This window comes from Sturnira hondurensis, unplaced genomic scaffold (genome assembly GCF_014824575.4).
Source record: "Sturnira hondurensis isolate 20B ecotype Veracruz unplaced genomic scaffold, ASM1482457v3 Scaffold0011378, whole genome shotgun sequence".
In the NCBI taxonomy this organism is placed as follows: Eukaryota; Metazoa; Chordata; class Mammalia; order Chiroptera; family Phyllostomidae; genus Sturnira; species Sturnira hondurensis.
This window is the reverse complement of record NW_028084009.1, coordinates 3,727,154-3,741,907: the sequence shown is the minus strand read 5'-3', so window position 1 is coordinate 3,741,907 and position 14,754 is coordinate 3,727,154. Positions and strand designations below refer to the sequence as shown.

At 47.1% G+C, this 14,754-nt stretch overlaps 1 protein-coding gene across 14 annotated transcripts in view; it reads left to right on the top strand.

Annotated features, from left to right (window-relative positions):
- BCAS1 (brain enriched myelin associated protein 1) overlaps positions 1 to 14,754 on the top strand; it is an 80,384-nt gene that overhangs the window by 59,883 nt on the left and 5,747 nt on the right. For 8 of the 14 annotated variants that reach the window (XM_037059924.1, XM_037059925.1, XM_037059923.1 and 5 more), the window contains 3 exons: positions 2,748 to 2,921; positions 8,963 to 9,028; positions 11,748 to 12,023. In XM_037059924.1, the coding sequence (XP_036915819.1) occupies positions 2,748 to 2,921; positions 8,963 to 9,028; positions 11,748 to 12,023 (516 nt within the window). The remainder of the gene's footprint in view (positions 1 to 2,747; positions 2,922 to 8,962; positions 9,029 to 11,747; positions 12,024 to 14,754) is intronic. The other 6 variants (XM_037059932.1, XM_037059930.1, XM_037059937.1 and 3 more) reach the window with 2 other exon arrangements.

The window sequence follows — 14,754 nt, the reverse complement described above, 5'->3', positions numbered from 1 at the left end:
GGAAATTGATCTGGCTATATGTCAGTTTCCGAGGCTCACGGCTCTAGTAAAAACTGTACAAATCAAACACATCCTAGGAGTAAGTAGGAAATAATATTTGGGGCAAAAAGTGAAAATATGGTTTACCAAAATGTGTATCATTGTGCAACATCGAACATCCCCTACTGACATCAAGCAAAGGAGACTTAATTCTAAATTAGAACACCAATCTGGTTTTGATTATGTCCATTAAAACATGCAGATGCAATCATTTATTCTACATAAGGAACAACTTTTTCCAAAGCCATGGCCTGGAAGGAAATCGAAAAACTAGCCAAATAAAAATGAAATTCTTATGTCCCTCCATGCAAACCAGCTCCTAATTTAGCTCAGATCCTTCTGGGTTTCCCCACTGGGTTTTCCTTGGCTGCTGAAGCCCACATCTTGGGAGTTCTTTTTTTTTGGAAGAATGGCCTATGGGCTAGGATGTATGATCGACACCCGTCAGCCTTAGGAAAGACCAAGCCCCCGGACCATTGGCAATGCGATGAGGTTGACTTATGAAGGTATTGCCATAAAATTGGGTCGTTTTATTATGTGAGTGATTTTCCCTCCAGGCCTTTGCACACACAAAAAAGAATGTGCCACTTCAAAGACAGAACAATTCTGAACCAGAGACAGTCAGTCAATCTCTGTATTTACCCAAGGGCCCTTTCTCATTTCTCCACCTTTCTTTCTTTGATCTTAGGCAAGGTTGGCAACTACTACCCATGCCCCCAATATTTGATTGTGATTAGTCTAAGCCAATAATTCCATATGCTTTACCTAAGTAATTAGCCTAGGAGTAAAAATGTGACCTACTTTTGGCCAATGAGATGTACCCTGAGGTAGGGGACTAAAGCACAGAAGTTCATTTGGAGCAAATCTTTGCTGTGATCTTCCTTCCTTCTTAGGATATTGAGTGAAGGATGTGATGCCTGGACCTGCAGCAGCTACTTTATATCCATGAGGTAGCGAGTAAAAGGATCAAAATCCAGCATGCTGAGGATGGCAGAGCCAAAGGATAGAAAGAACCCAGGTTCTTGGAGAAAGTGTAGAGCCACTAAACCCATCCCAGAACTCCCAACTTTGAAACATTTTGTCCCATATCATTATTGATCAGGTCACTATTCAATATTCAATATGAAGTTGGTAGACAACTTCATCCCAATTGAAATGGCTCCTTACCCGTGGTGTGACTCTGCCCGCTCATTCAACCATTCAGATTCCTTATCTGTAGTCAGAGATCATGTTATCAGCTTTTACCTCTAAAACTATTTACTGAGGTTGTGTATTAGAACTACCTGGCACTATAACATTACTTATTAGTTATTAGTATCATCCCTAAATAGTGCACAGGCGAGCTGGATGGTTCCAGATGAGCCATGCCCATGGAGTGGAATACCTCTCATAACAGCCCAATAACAAGCAGTAGTATTAACTAAGAGTTTCCTGTGTACCAGGCACCATTCTAGGAACTCTGAGGCAGGGAACAGTAAACTGGTAGGTCAAGGGCCAGATAGTCAATATTTTAGACTTCATGGGCCACATACAATCTCTGGTGGCAGTTAAAAAAATCATTTACAGCCCTGGCTGGTGTAGCTCAGTGGATTGAGCGCAGGCCTGCGAACCACACGATTGCAGTTCGATTCCCAGTCAGGGCACATGCCTGGGTTGCGGGCCAGTTCCCAGCAGGGGACTCATGAGAGGCAACCATACATTGATGTTTCTCTCCTTCTCTCCTTCCTTTCCTCTCTAAAGATAAATAAATAAAATCTTTTAAAAAATCATTTACAACCCTTTAAAAATGTAAAACCCATTCTTAGCTTGGAGTTCATCCCCAAACAGATTCAGGGATGGATTTGGTAGTGGTTCGCCAATCCCAGCCAGAGGAAACAAACAAACAAACAAAGAATTAGGAAACCCTCTGGAGTCCCATTAAGCCTGTCTGGTCGCGGGGTGCAAAGCAACAGTAGAACCTGGCCCAGACGTGAGGCCACACGAAAGAATCCGTTTGGGGACCAGAGGGCAGGTGAATCAGACCTCCGGCTGTGTCCCACGCCTGTCCCCCTTTCCTACCACAGACGTTCAAGGGACACTGAGCTCACTGGACACTCTGCTGGGGGCCATAAGCAACTTAGCCAGAGTTTTCATGCCAAGTTCATTTCTCTTCTGAAAGCATGAACTTCATTCAGTCAAGCAACAAGGGCAAAGGACTGGTCTGGGGTGAGGTGGGAAGGAGTTAATGAGGAGTCTGTGTATCCATGGAGTAGCTTTCACATTATCCTTTCCGTGTAGAGGACAGTCTCTCCAGTTTCAGGGGTCTAAGATGTGGAATGAAGGTTGTCATGGTTACCATCTCTAAAGTTGGACCCTTAAGGGAATGATCACCCTGATCTGCACAGAGGCCAGGTGTGATTTACCTTTACGAGGACCATAGAGGTGGGCCTTCTAGATGGAAGGGGTTTTGAGCATGCTCTGAGGGGAAGTCCCAAAAAGGGACTTCCTGTGTGAGCCCTGTACCTTCGTGGGGCAGAGGGGTTGCTTCCAAGTCCGTCTGTCTGGCAGCCATGAGTGCTGCTTCTTGAAAATGCCATTGTGCCTCCGTGGAAATGGTCATAGATTCCAACCTGTCCTCACTAGGTGCACAAAGGGCCAGCCAGGACTCTGTAAAACAGGGTTGGGGGAGACTTTTTTTCACTGTCTTATTACCTGGCAAAACGATCCAGGTGGTGTGTGAATCACCAGTAGAGGCTAGAAAGTCCGAGCAAGTGGACTCAGCCCTACAAACGGTGGATCTCAACAAAGAGGGAGAGGCCAGCCCTGCACCCACGGAAGTAAAACTGAGAGGAGAAGAACGCAAACCACCGAGAACCTCCTTGATGGCGTTTCTCAGACAAATGGTAAGCCACTTGCTTCCGCTACAAAACAACTGAGAAAGCTGGCACAGCTTCCGAGAGTAACGTCCCATGTCACACGTGTGTGAGATAGAATTGTAGACGGTACAGATGCATACGGATTGGGCAGTGAGAAAATTCCCTGTTACCCTTCGGATTCAATCATACAGAAAGGCTCAGTTCATTGCTAATACATCATGACCTTTCGTTAACCTCTACTAACTCCTTTTGTAACAGAGAAGGGGCAGGCCCTGGGCCCTGAGTGTGGGCTGGCAATGGGATGCGCCTAGAAGTCAGTGTTGTTGCCTCCTTCCCATTTTCTTTCTTTTTAAAGGGTCCCCATGCTTATGGCAAATAATACCGTTTTTCTTATTCTGGCAATTTTATGCAGTTTCCTTTGAGAATACATTTAGGGACAAAAAGAACGTAGGCATTTTTAAAGGATTAAGGAATAAATAGTTGAAGTGGCATAGTGACATTGGAAAGATTCTGAAGGCGACACCGAAGTGCCACCAACGTGGACAAAGCTGGCTTGTAAATAATTGAAATAAGGAAACGAGAACATAACTTCCTACTAATGAGTATTATAACTTAGTGGATGAATTGGCCATGGTCTTAGTTTATCTAGAATGCAAAGAATGTGGGAAAGACATCTTATGGGGTCTATGAAGAAGAGTCACGCATATTAATTATCTAAAGACCCAAGAACGTCAATAATACAGTGAACTAAAACCCAAATCGGTCAGAAGACGAAACCCAAAAACGCATATGACGAGACCGACACGTTCAGGGTAATATGGCCTTCCCAAACATGCCTATAAAAAGGTCATCGGTTTAATTCTCTTTTAATGAAGAACAAGAATTTCATTACAGTGGGCCTTTGTTTTCGGGAGTGTTTGGGAATTTAATCCTTTGGAGAGGGACACTAATTGCACAGGCCCAACCTGTTAAGGAACGCTCCCTGGTCCCCAAAACCAAAAACCAAATACAACACCCTGGCCAGTGGGAGGCGAGGCATATTAGAGATCACTCCATGAGAAACCGTTGACAGGCGTCCTTTCCTTTCGCTGCTGGGTCCCCATGGAGTAGGATGTGTAGGGTAAGGAGTGGGCAGCCTGGGTGCCTGGAACCCCATCTCTATTCCTGGCCACTCACTCTGCAATTTGGCACCGAACGTGGGGATCAGGACTGGAGATATTTTTAAGCCAACATTTGCACGAGGTCAGGGAAGAAAGCAACCCTGGGCCCGATTCTGGAAACCAGTCTACATTACAAATGGGATCCCCAAATGACTCCTCATGGCACTGAATGCGATGCAGCTATCCTGTTTTTGAGCAGAGTTGAGAGATACAATCGCAGAATGACTTCCTCTTCCAAATAGCCAGCATGATACTTTTCATGTAAAGGAGAAGAAAATACAAAAGACTCCAAATAAATCGTGAGAGACATATAAACCACCCTTACATTCTAATGAGGCCCCACATCACATGAATTCACCCTGCAGAGCTACCCATTAGGTGGTGCCTGGTGATATTATCTAGCGGTGGGAACTGGGTTAGTCTGAACTGTTAGGGAAACAAAACGGGAACGCAAAGGCCTTTGGGATTGCTATTCCATGGGCCAGGGAGAGAGGTACAAGAGGACGTGTTTTCTCCAAAGCACACTTCAGTGGATTCTTAGTGTCAGGTCTCCCATGGGCTGCTGTTCCTATGGCCCATTACAAGGGTGATGCCTGAGAGCTTGAACATGGTTTCTTTCAATGTGTGTAGATGGTACAGATGCATATGGATTGGGACTGCATGACATTCCCATGATTATCGGGGTTTCCCCTAAAATTCCAGATATCCTAATGATCCTTGTCATGCATTCTATTTTGTTTTCACTACATTATATTACTATTGTGCTTAATTCAAATCCATGAAAGACTTGGGTTTTTCAGTTACCACAATCCCCACTACTCCCTATTGTCACACCGGGCCCAGCCTATTCATTTATGTTCCTGGCCCTATCCCTGTGGGTATTTGAGTTTGCAACCCCCGCTATAGAGCCACCTCATTCTTTGTAACGACTTCATCGAATCACATTGTCCAGATTTATCATACTCTGATTAGCCATCGGCTCTACTCATGGGCAGTTGGTTTGTTTCCAACTTGTTGCCTTTCATTCATTCCCTTATTGAACAAATAATTACTGAGCACCCATTTTATTCCAGGCACCAGGAATATAGCAGTGAGCATAAACAGACCTGGTTCCTGTCCTCGTAGAGAATAAAGCCTAATGCGGAAACCAGACGTTTATGTTTAACTCTCCACCATATTCAGTGAGCACACCCGTGTGTCTTCCACACAAGACCCCGGCTGCTGCACTCACCTGCAGGAGCCCCCTTGTACCCCTGCTTTTACGCATCTCTGTCCATATCCCCTTAGTGTGTAGACTCCTGGAAATCAGCTCCAGCGGTTAATTTGAGGAAAGACATTCGGGTTGCATTTCATAGCCTCTAAACTAATCTAAAGTCTTTGCGTTTATGCAGGAAGGGGAAAATAACTGGTTTAAGGGCTTGAAAATAGAGACAGGATCTAGTCCATCACTATGGGCTAGTTATTTATTTATTTGGGTATTGTTACAAAATCGTTTTTTTAAATCATTGATTTGATAGAAGAGAAAACTCTGTCGTACATGCACCCCCCTTGCTCTGCGATCTGTGTCTCCACTCGCCAGGTCACGGATTTTTCTACCTTCCAGTCTCTGCCTCCCCCAGGTGTGCCTCACCTATTATGTTTATTACCCCATGACAAAGTAACTCTCAGATGAGTGTTTATTTTTAATGAATGCATTGCCCTGTTCATTTCGAAAGAGAGCTTTTCCATCCCAGAAATTAACCTCACAAAAGTACAAAGAGGAAGGAGATCATTGTTTCCAGCCATTTCGTTTCAGGGAAGAGAAAACAGAGTCACACAAGCCCTTTCATCACACTCGGCGCAGGTAGACGGAGCAGACCACAGAAACCCTGTGGGCCCCTGCAGATTTTTAGAATAATTGCAAGGAACAGCTAAGACATCTGTCATGCCCTAAATTAAAAAAGATTCCTCTGTGCATTAATTCAACGGTGTGTCAAGAAATCAGAGAGTTGAAGCGTGAGCGTATTTTTATCAAGTGAGTGGGCAGAGGGCTGTCTTCGTGTACCCACGACACAGGTAGGCAGATGAGCTCATAAAGGCACTACATAGGGTTGTGGAGACGCAGACTTACCATTTGTCAGTATTAATAGCACCTTGTACTGAGGAGGTGCTTTCCTCCTCCAAACTAGGGCTGCACACGTTGTTAACTTTAATCCTCCTCCATTCTCCTTAGACCATGAGTTTCTTAAGAAGCTCTATTAGGTGAGAAAGACAGCGTTGGGCTTCAATATCGAGCAAAGCAAAGGCCCAAATGAAGATTTGAAATCAAGAGTTTTTTGTTGATTGCAGTCAATCGAATACGTCTAAGAAAGCCTGTTGAAATTTACACTATCCGGAAGTAAACAAAGACAGCGGGTTGTCATGGTAATTATAAGACAGAAGTTTTCTAGCCAAAGTTCTCCATCTCCAATTTTCCCCTGGGTATTACGTATGAATACCAAGCTACTCTCTAAGGAAGGGTTTCTGAACGCAGCATTTGTTTGGGCGATTTCTGTCCTCACCAGCGCCTTGCATTCCTTCCTACCCTTAAAGGGGAATCTGCCTCTCGGTTATTAATACTAATAATGATAATAGCTACCCCTTATTCATTGCATGCAAATGGCCTGGCCGGCACTGTGCTAATAAACACAGCACATGTATCAACCCACTGATTCATATGGAAACCCTGTGACGTAAACACTCCTCCTGCCCTGCTGCACGGTTGGGGGCAGAGAGACTAGGGGTCTAAGCCCTCTGCCCAAGGTCACAGAGCTGCCGACTGGCAAAGCCAAACTCAAGCGTTTGTTGATTCCAAAGCCCCACCCCACCTCCATGACCTCAGATGCGAGTTCCTCTTCCTGGGCTCCTGGAGGCTGGTTTTCTTCGAGTACAAATGAAGACACAACAACCCAAGCTCTATTTCAGTGGCTCCTTAGTCATGTTTCCTGTGCAAACGTCATTCCTATGTCTCGGGCTGACCCCAATTTCCCTAACATTACACTTAATTAAAACGACAAGGCAAAAGAGAGGAATTAACCCAAGACTGACATGAAGCTTGGGCACAGTGTCCTGAAGGTCCTTGTCACTCAAATGAGACTCACCTCCGCCATGTACTTTTGTCTGAACTGTCCAATTTCATTTCAAGTGAGCGTCTTGGTAAGACACAAAGTCTGGACTCATAGCTTTTGTTTATGCTGGAAATTTGTAGCAGGTCCAGTTCCCTGAATTCGTTGGAATGAGGCTGATCTAGTAAATACTGTCACTGATGTACTCACACCAAATTAACATGACATCCAATTCTCCTTGTGAACCTCAACTTCAGTTGCATTAGACCCCCATCCAAATACATTTTCCTTTTTTTTTTCTCATCTGCAGCCTTTTATTCTATTCAGGCCTTCAGTACACTGGATAAGACTCATCCACATTGACAAAGACAATCTGCTTTACTCAGTCTACCAATTAAAATGTTAATCTCATCCAGAAACAATCTCACGGACACGCCCAAAATAACATTTGACGGAATGTCTGGGCACTCCGTGGCCCAGTCGAGTTGACCCATAAATCAAAATACATTTTCATTCCTTCCAAGAAAACATAAACCGATGAGCAGACACCTCCACTAGAATTTTGAGTAGCTGAGAGGTATCTGTATCGGAGATGGTTCCAACATTCCTCAGAGTATCAGGCTGTAGAAATGCATGACCCAAGAAAAGAAATAGAAAATGACGTTATTAATATGCAAGGCTTGGATGTCACATCCTGGCCCCATCTGCACGCCCCAGGCCGGATGTCCTGACCTGCCTCCCCTGCGATGCTCGGGAACCAAAATTAACCCCGTGCAGAAAGCTGCTCAGTTTCACACTGGAATTACTTCATTTGCTTCACAGTCTGTAGACTCTTCTTCCAAAGATGTGTCTCTGGGAGAATTTCAGTCTCTTTAAACAGGAACTCCGCTCTTTCGGGCGGCCGGACAGATAAGTTTCTGTGGTTATCGTCCTTGTGATATACACAGATCCCAGCAGGAACTAGCCTAATCTGTCTCTGAAAGAGAGCTCTGCCCAGAGGGAAGAAGGAAAGAGACAGAACACCAAGGAGAGAGGGAGGGAGGGGAAAAAAGAATGAGGAAGGAAGGAAGGAAATACCACTAAATGTCACCAATGGAAAGCTACCAATGGTTTAATTTAGTCACCCACTTTTTCCAGTTTTATTGAGATGCAATTGGCAATATAGCACTGTGTGAGTCTCAGGTGCACAGCGTCAAGCCTTGACTTAGAGACCTTGTGAAGTGATCACCACCCCAAGTTTAGCTAACAGCCATCCTCTCACACAAAGCACAATAAAAAGAAAGGGGGGGGAGAAAAACGTTTCCTCCTGTAATGAGAATTCTGAGGACTTTTTCACAACGTTCCCATACAGGGGGAACTGCAGTCATCACGCTGTACATTACGCTCCTGGTACTTACTTATCTTACAACTGGACACCTGGCAACTTATGTCTCTTACAACCAGACGTGTGTACGTTTTGACCGCCTGTTTGTTCATTGATTCATTCATTCAGTATGTTCAGATACCTCCTGGTTCCCACATTGGTATTTTCATTGTCATTTATTTACCCCAGAATTACCTAACCCTGGAGTTTAAGACTTGCGTCAATGTTATTTCGGGAGGCCAACACTGGAATTGAATGAGACTCTGGGTGCAGGCTGCGTGGAAATTGTCTGCCTCATGAACAGTCCACTTCCACTCGGTCTTCCATTTGTCTTGGTCAGAACCTCAATGACGAGTGACCACGGCCACCCTTATCAGAACTTCCTTTGCGTTCTTCGTTTTTGCTGTTCTTCGTTTTTCAGCCTATGGTAGCTGAAAAGCCGTTGTCTGTTTGTTATTTTAGTCAGTGAAAGGGGATGGAGGGACCACCCACTCAGAAGAAATAAATGGGAAAGACTCCAGCTACCAAGTAAGTGACCTGTAAACTCGGTTCGGTGGTGGGTTTAGCCAGCATGCTATCGGTTCTTTCCAGCCTCATTCCCAGCACAGAACTTGACCACGCCAGCTCTCTGGGTTGCGTGCCCACTGGCTGCCCGGCACTCACTCGGGCTCTGCACTTGGGCTCTGCGGATGCAGGCATGGACGAGTCAGAACTCCTCAGCTACTTCTCATTACAGAGCCCCCTCTTCTCCACGTGGAAAACTCCTTCCTGTCCTTTAGTCCTGACCAGAATGTCACAGAGGGGCTCGATTCAGCAAGGATTTCCTGAGTGTCCCAGTCTGCACTGGGCACACAGGTCCACAAAGTCGTCTCTCTGGAAGAGTCACCTCTGGCCATCTGGCCACATTAAACCAGGGCAACCCATGTGCCCGGGGCTTTCCTGGTTTTAAACCTGTAAGTTCAGTGTCCCGGACTTTCTCACTCTCAGACCAGCCAGGACAATGGGTCTCCTGATGGTTGGCATTTCACATGGGCCCGACACGGGCCCTACACAGTGTCACACACACAGGTGTTTCCATTGCCTTGAGGTCTGAGTTCTTCACTCACCCCCACACCAGTGGGGAAGCTGAGAGATGGAAGTTTATTCAGGATGTGACTATTTTAAAATATTTTATTTATTTATCTTTAGAAGGGAAGGGAAGGAGAGGAATATCAGTATGGTTGCCTCTCATGAGTCCCCTGCTGGGGACCAGCCTGCAACCCAGGCATGTGCCCTGACTGGGAATCGAGCCGCGATCGTGTGGTTTGCAGGCCCGTGCTCAATCCACTGAGCTACACCAGCGAGGGCCGCATCTTCAAGTTTTCCATGCATCAAAAGCAGTTAACGAGCTGTGTGAGCAGGGTCACCAGTTTCTGGCCCTACTGAGGAGCGTGGTGGTGGGGGTCTCCGGCTCATTTGGAGACGAGTGTCTGTCTGCTCAGGGCCACCTGTTGTACTTGAACATCTGTATCTTGGCATTTGCTACAACTTAGGCAACTGGGACCCGGCAGAAACATTTACAACAAGTGGTTACAGAACGGCTTCTCCCGTGCTCTGGCCGTCTGATGCCTCCCACGAGGAGTTCTACCCTGCAGAGGGCTGCAGCCTGCAGGGACCTCCCACCGAGAGCCTTCTCTGTCTTCTCACCTCCCTTCGAGGGGTGTGCTTAATCCACAGGTGTGAGTGACAGTTCTCCAGTCCCTGCCTTCTCGATGAAACTGTCACTTTGTCGTGGGATTTCTGGACCTGGGGACAGTATATTCTGCACGAATCAGAGGCTGTAAGCGCGTGTCCAGTAGGTCAAACGTGGCCCACAGGGGCACTTGTGCGGTGCTTGTTTGCCATGAATAGGGCTTTAAAACTTTAGAAGTCAATATTTAAGAACGGACACATTCTGCATTTGCAAATTGCAATTTGAAGTTTCCACTGACAAGAACAGGTCTGACAACACGGGGCTGCAGCCCCACACGGCGCCTCTCAGCTGGGTTCGAGCAACTATTTAGACGGGGCATGTGACAGTCAGTTCACCGCAGTCCCCACTACTCCAAACTGTCTCCCTAACATCAAAGAAAGCATTGCTTGAACTACAGAAATATTTCCTTGGCCCTGTGCTGGTTTTACAACCCAGATTTCCATGGGATTACCCTTATCCCTCACCTATTCAGGGTTTTATTTTATCTGCCTGGCCCCCATAGGCATTTCAGTTCAAGTAAATTGTGGGAAGAGGGATCGTAGATTTTTCCATTATCTGTAATTTGCCCAGCACTTTCTAGAATTTTGGATTTTAAAGCCTCATCCCTCCAAATCGTAGGAACCACGTAGGATTGTGAACTTTTCACTTCGACGTGAAAGGATGTGAGTTCAAAAGTAAAAATAAAACAATAATCTTCTTTATCACTGTTTCATGAAGCAAAAGGACAAATCCACACCAGAAATCAAAATAGACATAATGAAAAGTTATCCCCAAGAAAAAAGTCACATGTGGTTGCAAAGGAAGAGACCCTCTCAAAATTGGTGCAAGCATGGTGGGCTTCAGGAACAGATAGATCCAGGAGCACATTTGCATGGATCTATCAGTGTGCAGGCTCTCGCTCCCTCTCTCTTTATCTCTCAGCTTTCCTCTGTGTTAGCTAACTTACAGAGCAGATTTTTTTTCCCAGGAAATGGCAGTGTTCCTGGAAGCTCCAGACTTTTCTCTTTAAATCCAACAGAAAAGGATAGCTCTCGCATGGTTGTTTTAGAGAAGCTCTGAGTATAGCTCAGTTTTTAATCTGTTAGCCATCTTGAACCAACCACAGCAGTCCAATCACATGCAGTGTTCTGATTGGCCAGGCCAGAGTCATGTGCTCTTGCCAGGGCAAGAGTAATCACTTTTCCTAAATTTCAAGGAATAGATGAGAGAGAAGAGTGGTTCCCCAAGGCAAATTGGGGTTCCGGTACCAGAAGGAGGAAGAATGCCCTCTAGGAAGGCATGAAGTTATTAACAAATGATTCGATGAGTAAATAATGCCCCCTACTGTGACCTTGTACCATAATAAGTATTTGAGCATTTTTCTTTTTCTTTCTTTTTTCTTCATTTCACCCAGGACTCCTGAAAACGTAGACACACTACCCCACACTGAACACCTCTGTTCTAACACATGTATCCACCCGCTGTTGGGGGTTGTCTTGCAGCCCCTAAGACGCATTTTGTTTGCACTTGCTGCAGACATCCGACCCCTCGGAGAGGGCCATCGGGCCAGCAGATCCGGAGCCAGCCGGAGCCAGCCAGAAGGGCAAAGAGGGCTCCACGAAGGACAAGAAGACGCCGGCCGAGAGCAACAAGCAGAGGAACAACAAGCAGGAAGCCAAAGAGCCGGCCCCGTGTGCGTGTGCGTGTGCAGAGGCCGCCCGGGCCGAGGCCAGCACTCTGCAGAATGCGGACAAGCCCCAAAGGAGACCCGAGAAGCGGCGGCAGTCCCTCGGGGGCTTCTTCAAGGGCCTGGTAGGTGGACCTTTCAGCATTTCTTTCTGGGCCGTTGGGCCAGGAGTGTGATTCCCACCTCCAGGGAGGGGACCGATTGGCTAGGGGCTGGCCAGACGGTTGTCAAACAATATTTATGGAGCACTTGCTGTGTGCCAGGCACTGCACTAGGTACGGAGGGCAAGGTGGACAAAGGCGTTGCTGCCTGGAGGCGACAGTCGGGATGGGGCAGGGGCGCTGAGTCTGGGGAGAGCTGGGAGGTAGAGGGCAGGTGTGTAGGGGAGCCTGGGGGTGAGGACGTGGCCTGGATTGGGATTTGAGAGGAGCCGCTGAAGGCAGAATGTGTTCCAGGCAGAGGGACGGCAGGTGCCACGGTGTGCTGGGGGGGGGCAGCAGGGCCCTGAAGGTCAGTCTGTCTAGGAGGGAGACAGCGAGGATGAGGAGATGTCGGCAGGGACGGGGGCGGGGGGTGACAAAAAGCATGGACGTGTGTCTGTGGCCAGGGGGAGTCTTGAAGAATTTAAAGTAGGGAAAGTGCTCTGAGCCTGACCCTGCGGGCTGGGTGTACAGAGGTGACTTCCGGGGAAGTCCAGCAGGGGTGAGAGCAGGTCAGACATGAATTAACAAATCAACCTTTGTGTTCTTTACTTGTGTCTATTTGGTTCTTTGCTCCCCCACCCCAGATGATTGACAGGGCTTTGGGAGGGTAGTGACCTTACCCGTCATGGGCAGATGTGCTGTCCTCCCCAGTGTGTGGCTAGAACGTAGCTGACGCTCCGTAAGTGTTTGCTGGATGGATGGATGGATGGATGAGATGGATGGATGGATGGAATAAAATAGGACACTAGGAAATGTTTCAGTATGTTTGGGAAAATGCAAGTCCTGGCAACTGAGAAATGCCTGAAGGGTCAGTACTCAGAAGATAAGGTGATCAAGCGTAAACGAGGAAGAGAAACACGTGAAATCAGACCTAGGACGCCGGGGAGCGTAGTAGGCGGAGCCAGGAGAGCAAGGCCAGGAGATGACGCAGACACCTGTCGTGGCGCCACCCAACTGGGGTCCACCTTCATGCTGCCGTAAAGCCAGCACAGTTAGGTGAAGCACACTGCCCTAAACATACCTGGTCGTTCATAATCATTCCGCTCCATGAATATCCAGGAGGCAGAGGAAGGTGAGGGCGATGGTCCCTCTGGCCCAGGTTTGGACTTCAGAATAGCATCTCCGGAAATCCTGTGAGAAGTGAGGGACATCAGACCCCAAGAGTCAAGTTGTGTGACTGATGCCATTCTGTTACTCTCTGGTCTCTGTGCCAGAGAGTAACACGCTTGAGCGCGTGGTAGAACCCGAACATGAGACAGGGCCCGCAGTCACAGCTGGAGACTCTGGGGAAGGTGAATCCCAGCCTACGGCTGAGTCCCCAGGGCCTCAGGTGCAGGCCCCTCTCCAGCTTCACAGAGGCGGCGGAGGAAGGAGCGGGACCGGCAGAAGGGGAGGCTGGAGGAAGACCGATCGCCGTCGGGTGGTTTTGTCGGAATGCTCAGCTCTAGTGCCTCTCGGACTGCGAACCCTAGTCATACTTTCCTCAGTCGTTTCCAAGGCAACCGTGCATTTGTGCTTGTTTGTTTGTTATTTGTTCGTTTGTCTGCCCAGAGTTTGGCTCGAACCGTTACCTGCCAGGCTGCAGTGCACTGGGCGGTGTGCAGCGTGGGGAGGGCTGCATTCCAGAAAGTTCGGAGCTGACAGCCCTGGGGCCTCCCGTTCAACACGGCGTGTGTCCTGGTCTGTGTCCCCAGAGACTCTCATGGCATTATTATGCACAGTAGGGCCTCAGTATATGTATATACCATACTATATATGATCCTGTCCCAGCCTATACTATGTATGCACTGATGTGCTGCATGATATTACATGACAGTATGTGTACATGCGAGGTGATATACCCTTCACCGTAGTGTAATCTACCACACCCAGACTGTACACTGTAGATACCATACAGGGATGGGCAAAAGCAGGTTTGCACTTGTATGTGCAGCACAGTATTCTTGTATTACTTATTAGTTATTGTATTATTCTCCATACAGACAACTGTGGCCTACTTTCCCCACCCCTGTACATACTGTACTGCATGACGCCACCCTATATACATTACCCGTTCTGCACAGGATATACTATGGTCTACGTACCGTAGTGTATTTCCCATGTGCTATGCTATATTCTCCATACTGGATTTATATATAGCTAGATAGATACAGACATATACTATTCTGTATACACTATGCTGTATTATACTGTGCCATACTACATTATACTACACAACACGATCTATAGTACATTATTAGGTATTATATAATTTGTATAATATATAATTAAATAATACTGTGTTATATTATTGTATAATGTATAGTATCTATATATTATACCACTCTATACTATTCGTACTCTACTATAGAAACTTCCCTGCGTGTCCTGTCTGCACTATACCTGTTCTCCGCTGTACATACTAGCCCGTGTTATACGGTACCATCCTCCATTGTGCTCGTCCAACTGTAAAACAGGGCGGACAGTAACTGAGCCCCTGGCACATGCAGCAAGGCGACTGCATGTGCCGACTCAAACCCACCACATGAGGAGAAAGGAGCTAGGCTCGAAGCTGCCCACTGTGATCCCGCTGCTGTGGCGCCGAGGGAGGGAAAAGTCTAGGGAAGGCGGACAGCGTGCGGTGGCCAGGGTCTGGGCCGGGGGCAGGGCTGAC